At 46.1% G+C, this 10,070-nt stretch overlaps 1 protein-coding gene across 1 annotated transcript in view; it reads right to left on the minus strand.

Moving 5' to 3' along the window:
- The window catches only part of DOCK2 (dedicator of cytokinesis 2), a 412,121-nt gene extending 402,285 nt beyond the window's left edge, over nt 1-9,836 (minus strand). Inside the window, exon 1 of the mRNA XM_021698161.2 lies at nt 9,724-9,836. Coding sequence (XP_021553836.1) covers nt 9,724-9,766 — 43 coding nt within the window. The 5' untranslated portion in view covers nt 9,767-9,836. The remainder of the gene's footprint in view (nt 1-9,723) is intronic.
- Nucleotides 9,837-10,070: the final 234 nt, after the last annotated feature.

The raw sequence follows: 10,070 nt of genomic DNA on the forward strand, positions 1-10,070 counted from the left end.
TGGCTCAATTGGTTGAGTCCACCTCTTGATTTAGGCTCAGGTCATAATCTCAGGGTCATGAGGTTGAGCCCCACGTTGGACTCCATACTCAGTGCAGAGTCTGCATAAGATTCTCGCCCTCTCCCTCTGCCCCCTCCCCTGCTTGTGTACACACTCTCTCTCTTGCACTCTCTCTAAAATAAATAACTAAATCTTAAAAAAACACTTTTCTTGGGATGCCTGGGTGATTCAGTCGGTTAAGCATCTGCCTTCAGCTCAGGTCATGATCCCAGGGGCATGAGATGGAGCCCCATGTCAGGTTCCCTGTTCAGTGGAGAACCTGCTTCTCCCTTTCCCTCTGCCCACCCCACCCCCAGCTCTCTATCACTCTCTCTCTCTCTCAAATAAATAAATAAAATCTTTTTAAAAAATAGCTTTCTTGTTCTTCACAGTTCCCAAAACCAAAAATCTACACCTTGGGTAGAATGCCTTAGCTGTGTCTATTGTATTGGTTTATGAAATAATAACTGAGTACTTTTATCAGGCCCTTACTTAACTCACTTCCATGAACAGGCCTTGATGAAATTGAAATGCAAAACTGCTCAAGTGCAAATTTGCAAGAAGAGAGTGTATAGCTTCCACTGGATTCCCAAGGGGTCCCAGGTTACAATAACACTCAGTTTCTCTGATGTACCATGTTCCTGCTAGTCCCTTACAGCTGGATGGACTCAGACTTGACCCCAAAACACAGTTCTGCCCTCAGACAATATGCTATCCAGTGAGAGAGATGACTTGTGGTTACATAACTAAAAGACAAGGTGCAAAATGAGTCTTCAGTAAAACAGAAGAGGTACCTCCAAGACTGAAGTGTAAGAAAACTGTCTGAAAGTGGTTGCATTTCAGTGAGACCTTGAAGGTCTCAGCTCCCCACAGTTTCCTCATCTGTGAAAAGATGATAAAAGTACACACCTCTTAGGGTGCTTAAACATGGTACCACAAATGTTCTGCAAAGGTATCATGATGAAAAAAAGTGAGGCAATGTTATTATTTATGACAATGTGGATGAGAACTCAAATCAAGAGTTTAATGAAGGAAGTCCCGTATGCAATTCCACTCTTCCAGCTGCTCACACCAAAAACCCTGGAGTCACTCCTGATTCCTCTCTTTCTTTCATTCCCAATTCCAATCCATGAAGAAAATCCCATTTGTTCCACCTACAACACACACATCCAGAATCTAAGCACATCTCACCTCCTCCATTGCTGCCCCCTGGTGTGGGCCACCACCATTTCCTGCCAGGGTCATTGAAGTAGTTGCCTAGCTGGCCTCCCTGCTTTCACATTTAAGTATCCCCTATCCATCATAAAACAGAATAATTTGTTAAACCAACATAGAACATTCTGCCATTCTACTAAAAACCCTACAATGCCCATCCCCTCCCATTTAGAGTAAAAGCTCTAGTCATTACGTGTACCAGGCACTACTCACTACAACGTTCCCTTGGAGAATTCATTTCCTACTCTTCTGCCCCTTGCTTGCTCTCCTCCAGCAGCCACACAGACTCCCACACATTAGAGAGACTTCCTCTTCAGGACATTTGCTTTGGTTGTTTATTCTACCCAGAACATTCTTTCCTGAGACAACTCCCTACTGCTACCACCCAGTGAGGCAAACAGCAAAATGCCACTTCCCCAAGCAAACCCTCTGGGTTCAGCTGGCACTATGTATGTCCTTGTGCCACAACCCAACATGCCGATCATGGTGTCTCAGGCCTGGCATAGCCACCACTCAATCCAATCCAAACTCACATCAATTAAATGAAGTAGGAAGAAAGGAGAAATTGCCTATTAAAGGGAACATTTGTAGAGTCTCTACCCAGATTCCTCTGGAGTTGGATGGTGATAAGCATTATCATTTCCCATTTGCAGAACATTTGCTGCAGAACACAGACTGTGGCACCCATGTGTAACTGACTATTAAATTAAAGGTTTGTAAGCTTTAACAAACAAACACACAAACAAAAGTCCAAAGGTCCAAGAATTAGAATATTATGGTGATTACATTGCCAGTCTCAACATACAGCAGCAATATAAGGATGCTGATCTCAGGAAAAAACAGAGCTTAGCAAACACCGTTTGTTAAGGCTTATTCAAATACAAACATTAAGGTTGGGAACAAGATGGCCACTAACTGGTGAAGATCTCACAAGCCTAGGGGTTAGGACAATCTCCTTATGTGGACTCGAAGAGCCAGCCCAGCAGCCACTTCTAAACAATCCCAAACTGCTGAAGCATTAGAAAGTTGGAGGCCTTATTTCACTTAGCGTAATCCCCTCCAGTTCCATCCATGTTTATTCAAATGATGCGTATTCATCCTTTCTGATGGCTGAGTAATATTCCATCATATATATGGACCACATCTTCTTCATTCATCTGTTGAAGGGCATCTTGGCTCCTTCCACACTTTGGCTATTGTGGACATTGCTGCTATGAACATTGGGGTGCATGTGTCCCTTCTTTTCACTACATCTGTATCTTTGGGGTAAATAAGTCAAGCAGAGAAAGACAACTACCATATGGTTTCACTTATATGTGGAACATAAGGAATAGCATGGAGGACATTAGGAGAAGGAAGGGAAAAATGAAGGGGGGAATCAGAGGGGGAGATGAACCATGAGAGACTATGGACTCCGGGAAACAAACTGAGGGTTTCAGAGGGGAGGGGGGTTGGGGGAATGGCTTAGCCCGGTGATGGGTATTAAGGAGGGCACATATTTCAATGAGCACTGGGTGTTACACGCAAACAATGAATGATGGAACACTACATCAAAAACTAGTGAAGTACTATATGGTGACTAACATAACATAAAAAAAAAAAAAAAGAAAGAAAGAAAATGGGAGGCCAGGCACCTAAGAATTGGTAGTAGGATGGAATCAGGTTTCCAATACATCTTTGTTTGTTTCACCAGACGAATTTCTGGGGACCAATCCAAAGATATAGTTGGCCTCCTTAACAAAGATGCATGTACTAAGATCCCTCCAAGTATTTCCTTTGGAATTCTTTTCCCCATTGCCCCTTAGAGGCCTTCCCAGACCATCCAATTTAAGAGCCCTCCTTCCAATATTCTCATTCATGGAACAAATTTTTATTACAATGGCATATATCATAATTATATGCTTATTGATTTGTCTACACAGGCCTTTTTTGTCTTCCCCACTAGACTATAAGCTCCAACAGTGTGGGAACCATATTGGCCTAATTCCAGTAATTTCAGTATCTAGCATAGTGCCTGACATAGGAAATGCCAAACAAATATTTAAGAAATAAATGAAGAGTGAATGAGTAAATGGAGTAAATGAGTGAACAAGTTAGTGAGTGAACAATGTTCTCTATCCTTCCTCCTTGATTATTACCTTGGGCAACAAGAGCAGTATAACTGGACCCTCTGTAGTAGAGATCTTCCCTGAGTGTGTTTGGGATGCGTGTTTTACTCATGCTTCCTACTCAAAGAATCTGTCCCCACCCATGGCTCCTGCTAGATGAGTAGCAAGCCTTGTGTCCCCACGCCATAACCACAGTGTATTGGACCAGTTAGGAGCAGCCCCTTGATCAGAGTGGGGCCCACTTCTGGGTTGGCAATGGCCTCTGATCTGAGTGGCCTTTCTTGAAAATGTGAGTCAGTTCATTCAGACTTCTCTCTCAGAACTTTGAACAAATAAATGCAGAGAGAAGATTTGGTGGGTACTTGAACTGCAAAGTCATGCAGAGTTGGGGTGGGTGGCATGCTGGGGCCACTATTATGGTGTTATCAGAATATTGAAGTTATGAAGGAGTGATGGAATTAGAAGGAGTTGGTTAGGAGAGCAAGGAGAACTGATGTGTTAAGAGAAGCTGGGTTGTCATGAGAAGGAAGGCAGAGGTTTCCAGGGCTGCCTTCATTCAGGCCCTTCTGGAGGCCTGCCTTTCAGGTTTCTTGGATTTCTGTTTGATTTCACCTGATCCTAAAAATAAACCACTCTCCTCCTCACATACACATACACACCACATACCTTTTAACTGAACCAGTTTGAATGGATTTTTTCTTTAATAAGAGTCTGTGTTGCAAGAGACTCAAGCGCCCACTGCCCACTCCAAATCTGTCCATTTGGGCATGGACCAGCTCTGTCCAGGGTCCTGCACTGCAACAGCACCACCTGCATCCCCAAATGTGGAGGTGGTCTCAGATTCATCTGTATTCCCCAGGCAAGATGTGGAAAAGACCCTTTTTCTACTTTTGCAGAGCCTAATATGGTTTGCATTGTGCCCCTCCCACAAACAAAAGATGTGTTAGAGTCCTACCCCCCAGTACATCAGTGTGTGATCTTATTTGGAGATGGAGTCTTCACAGAGGTAGTAAGTGAAAATGATGCCATTAGGGTGGGCCCTAATCTAAGAAGACTGGTGTCCTTATTAAAAGGGAAAATTTGGAGGAAGACACATACATGGGGAGAACACCCTATAAAGATGGAGGTAGAGATTGAGATGATGCCTCTACAAGCTAGGGAGCACCAAGAATTGCCAGGAAGCCACCAGAAGCTAGGGAGGGGCATAGAACAGATTCCCCCTCACAGCTCTTAGAAGGCACCACAAATACTCCCCACACACAGGTACACACCTATAAGCAGAGACACCTGCATAGAGGTTTCTGGCCATCACTGAAGCTCCCACACAAATCTTCCCTGGCTGGCCCAGCTTCAGGGTAAAGGAAACTTTTTTTCTATCCTCACTCTCTGTCTGAGAAGCCTGGCCTTGAAGTCTTCTTCTACAGTCCCCAAATGTCATACCATAGGCCATGGGTCATCCTTACGGACTCAACTGTTGTCCCTGCCTAGGGTCACAAATCCATATGTCGAAGTCCCAATCCCCAGTACCTCAGAATGTAACCATATTTGGAGATCAGGGCTTTAATGTGATGAAATTAAAATGAAGCTGTTAGGGTAAGGCCAAATCCAATATGACTGGCATCCTTCTAAGAGGAAGAGACACCAGGGGTGAGCATGCACAGAGATGATCCTGTGAAGACAAAGCAATGAGAAGGCAGCTCTCTGCAAGCCAAGGCCTCAGAATGAAACCAACCTACTGGCACCTTGGTCTTGGACTTCCAGACTCCAGAACTGTGAGAAAATAAATTCCTATTGTTTAAGCCACACAGCCTGTGGCACTTTCTTATGGCAGCCCTAAGCAAACTAATATATCATCCCCAATATCCATCTTCCCCTTAGGAATGGCACTCCTAATTTTCAGCTGGGTGCATGGCTGCCTGCATTACAGACTACATTTCCTACCTACCCTTGCTAGGTTCAGTCATGTGATTAGGTTTTAGCAAACAGGTTACAAGAGGAAGTGTTAAGAGGACCTTCAGGTAAGTGTCCTTAAAGAGAAAGGCCATGCCCTTCTTGTTCCCTTCATCCTTCTTGCTGGTTGGAAGGGGGGGACCTGACAGCTGGAGCCTGAGCAACTAGCGAGGTTCAGGAGGCAGAAGCCTGGTGCTAAGGAGGCAGTGCAGTAGACAATTAATTGCTCTACCACCTCTTCGTGGACCATTTCTGGGCTTTCTATTTGAGGGAGAAATAAACTTCTAGTTTGGTTAAGCCACTGTTTTGGAGGTATTCTATCACCCATCACACTTATTCCTAACTGACACTGTTACTTATTCTTTCTACCTCCTCCTTTTCGGCTCTCCCTTCTCTCCTCCAAGGTGGAAGCTCTCATCACTGAGACTCAGAGAGGATTAAGATAGTAAAGGCCAAAGTAAATGTTAATTTTAAGTGGACTCTTCCAGGGTTAACTAATCAGGCAGTCAGGAGACAGGTAATTTTCACCCACTTCGGTTCTTGTACCTCTATGTTCAATCCCTGCCCTTCTCACAATTAATTATATTAAATTCTTACAGGTGACATGCCTGGTCAAAAATTCCCCTGTGCACAGAATGAAGTCCAAACTTACAAGATTGGCATTCAAAGCTCTTCAAAGTCTGGCTGTAATCTACCTCTCCAAAGTTTTGTTTTTTGTTTTATTTTGTTTTCATTACAAACATCTACTAAAACCAAAGCAGAATTTTATTGTTTGACCCAAATGCCACATACATTCCAACATGCTGCCTATTTCTATGATGTCCCCCCTCCTGGATTCCCTCCTTGTGTGGTGCAAAGGACCTGGGATCTAAAGTCAATTGAATTTAAGGCCAAGCCCAAGTATTTCTAAATTATGTGAACTCTGGGTCTTGGTTTCTTCATCTGTAAAATGGAAATAATGCCTCACAGAGATGTTCTGGAGCCAAAGACATTGCATGAGAATGAGTCTCGTAAACACAAAACACTATACTCTTGGAAGGCATAACTGTCCTGAATCTGGTGTTAGGGTGCATTACCCTGTGTTTCATTTGGCTCTGCAACTATTAGGTAACCCCTTGACCTTAGTTATTAACTTTCATTGAACCAACCACATTACTAAGTGCTTTTCATGAATTACCCCTATTAATCCTCACAACAGTCTCACGAGACCCACATTATCATTATTATACTTTATTGATGAGGAAACAGGCCCAGATTTGAAATCAGTTCTGACTTCACAGCCCAAGCTTCTAACCTTATACATATCTCCTCAAAGGCAGTCTGTGCCTTTTCTTACTTCATAGTCATACTGTTCTATCCCACTTCTGGAACTCTCTGGAATTCTAATGGACCTCATGTTAATGTTCCATCAAGGAAGGAAAAATAATCTGACAAGGCATCTATATGAAGTCACCTGGGGCTGCCCACCAGACCACAAGATGAGAAAGAAGCCAGTGGTTCTGGTGATGAAGCGGTCTCATGTAAAGCCAGCCCATGAGACAAACAGACAGACACAAGCAGTCCTTGAGAATTAAGCCAGAAGAAGGCTGGCTAATGCTACCAGCACTGATGAGGAAACCAAATAGGAAAGCAAAGCTCAGGTTCTCCTTGTGTTTTAGGCCTGACTGGGATTCTGACGATATTCAGAGAACCCCCTAATCCTTTATATGTTCCTCTCTGTCTTCTTCCAAGCCCCCATACTCATTATCTCCAATGCTCTTCATAAAAGAACACCCTAAAATAGAAAAATTTAATACCTAGACTTACAATGAGAAAACTAGATGATAGGTCTGTCTGCAAATAGTGATTGTGTTGGAACTAAAACCCAGACTCCTTACTGTTAGGTCCCTGTTCTTTCTGTCCCATGACTCCAGTCCCCCATCTCATCATAACCTAAACTTTTCCTTTCCCTTCCATCTACCCAGGGCCTGAGAAAGAGTCCAGCATTCATCTGCAGAGAAAAGAAACCCCCTTTGATGAGCAGGCAACTTCCAAATGCTCTCTGGATCCCTAGAGGGTCATAAGCCTTCTGACCCCCTATGAAATATAATTTTCATAAGTAGGCATGAAAAATGTCAGCTATACCATCAGATCAAGAAGCCTCCAGGCCTAGTGCCTAATGGAGTTCCCAATCCCTGACCACCTAAGTAGGATTTCCTCTGCTAGGGAGGGTGGGAACACTACTCCATCCTGTAACATTGTCCCATCCTGTGATGTCATGTCCTCAACTAAACCCCCATGCAGAGGACAAGGTCTAAGAATAATAATTGATAACATCTAGTGAGGACTGCTTTGTATAATTGTCATTCTTTTTTTTAAAAAAAGATTTTATTTATTTATTTATTTGACAGAGAGATAGAGAGCACAAATAGGCAGAGTGGCAGGCAGAGGGAGAGGGAGAAGCAGGCTCTCTGCTGAGCAGGGAGCTGGACGTGGGGCTCGATCCCAGGACCCCAGGATCATGACCTGAGCTGAAGGCAGCCGCTTAACTGGCTGAGCCACCCAGGCGCCCCCATAATTGTCATTCTAAGCACTTTATGTCGATGAACTCCTTTACTTCTACAACAACCTGGGAAGCAGGTGCTATTACTATCCCCATTATACAGACAAGGAAACAGGCCTGAAGAGAGTAAGTAACCTGTCTAGGTCACAGGGCTGAAGAGTGTTAGAAACTGGAATCCAAGAACAGGCAGTCAGTCTGTCACCAGAGCCCATGATCTTCACACCACAGCACAGGGCCTTCACAGCAGGAATGCACTGTAGCCTTTGGGATAAAGGGTAGGACTCTTCTGCACCACTCAATCTCCCCCATTTACTGCCCTACTTACCTGGACTAATACTGTCTCCTGTCTGCCACCCAGGCACCTTTGCCTTTCTGTCCACCCAGACTCCCTCCACACTGGTTTCAGCACAAATCTGTTCTGGGAGGTGCTTTGGCTCCCCCTTGCCTAAGTGGAAAAAGTCTGAATTTCTTAGCCTGGCATTTATAGCCTTCCAAAATGTGACTCCAGCTTACTCTAAGCATAACCGTTCCTGTCAGGTGAAAGGAACATCTCTCTTCTTTCCTGGATATGCCCTTCGTGTCCAGCTTTCATCTCTTGTGCTACATTGGCCTCTCCACCTAAAATGGTCTGCCCTATTTAATAGTCCCCACCTTCCCTTGAGAAGAATTTCAGCCTGATACCCCCAGGTGGAAGGGCCAGAGTAGGAGAAGCTTTGAAGTTAAACATGGTCCTTGTTGGTTTTAGTTCAAACTTGTCATTTTATAGATGGAGAAACTGAGCCCCCTCAAGTGTATAGATTATTTGTTCTCTGGATGGGGACCATTTATCTTAAAATACTCCATAGTGCCTAGAGCCCAGCAAGTGAAGAGATAAATGTTGAACTCTCCAGGGCAGTGTTTCTCCAACAGTGGCCTTGGGACTCCCCGTATCTAATCTCTCTCTCTCTCTTTCTCTCTATCTTGGGGCTTGGGTCTTCCAACCTCTGACCTGTTCAATGCTCATCTTTGGGGTAGTGTCTGGTATCTGCCTGTGTAGGAAACCATGCAGCGGTTTTCAAATTTACACTTATGTTTGAAAACCACAGTGAGTCTACAGAGGCTGCACCACGGATGCCACTTAGTAGAAAGAGTCCCAGTACCTGAAGTCTCCCTTCCCCCAGCCACCACTTCCGCCCCTGAGCTTGAGGCAGAGGCTTCTGGGAGCTTAGATGGCTGAAGCTGATGAAGCTGGCTTCTTGGATATCCCCAGATAACCTGGCCGGAGCCTTTCTCCCCAGAGATTCTCCAGGGCTGAGTAAAGGATTCCATCCTCCAACCCCACACCCCAAGCCTGTACAGTCCTCTGGACCCTCTCTACCAAATCAGAGATCATCTGACCCAGAAGAAACAGGCAGGAGAAGCAGGCAGATGGGTGCCGCCTTGGACAGGGGTGGAGAAAGGCATGCTGGGCCAGGCCTGGCTAGGCCAGGCCAGGGGAGAGGGCAGTTGTTCCTTCTATGAGGCCAATTCTGTACATGGGGCGATGGAGTCCACCCCTGGAAACACTGGGACTGTGGCACACAAAGCCACACAGGGCTGGACCCCATCTAGGAGTTGCAGAAGCATTGGGGAGAGATAGCAGTCTGTGCCCAGTGGGAGAGGGCACCAGCTGGGCAAAGTCAACTGGGCAGGGTGCCCACTTTCCTCCCCCCCTGCCTCCTCTTCCCCGCCCAGCGGGCCCGAAGCAAGCTGAGGAAGTCACTGAGCCCAGGACCTTGGGTCAGTGCTCCCCGCCCGTGCCCGTGCTGCCGGCTGCCGCAGCATCTTCCACCGCGTGGTTCTCAGGCCACCTGCCTTTCCCCCTGCTGGGGATCCCATGCCCACACCTACCCACACCGTGTCGCTCCTTGTCAGTTTTGCGCCAGGGGGCCATGGCTGGGCCACTGGAGCTGCGGGGGCCTCCTGTCGTTCTGTGGGGAAGCAGCCAGGGGGTGGCTAGGCGCTCTGCCGGGCCCCACTTCCTTCCTCTTTTCAAACTCCCTCTCAGGGCCCGCCCTCCCCTCCCCAGGGCGCCCTGCTCCTCCTCCTCCGGCCCATTGGGCTGGGGCACATTAGAAAGCTAGTGGCTAGAAGACCAGAAGGCCCCCAGCAAAGCTTGGGGGCCACCTCTAACTTGCTCCTCCCCAGGCAAGTGGGCAGAGGCCAAGCAGGTACTTGGGGCCACCCAAGCCACCACC

The sequence above is a fragment of the Neomonachus schauinslandi genome, chromosome 7, assembly GCF_002201575.2.
Source record: "Neomonachus schauinslandi chromosome 7, ASM220157v2, whole genome shotgun sequence".
NCBI lineage: Eukaryota > Metazoa > Chordata > Mammalia > Carnivora > Phocidae > Neomonachus > Neomonachus schauinslandi.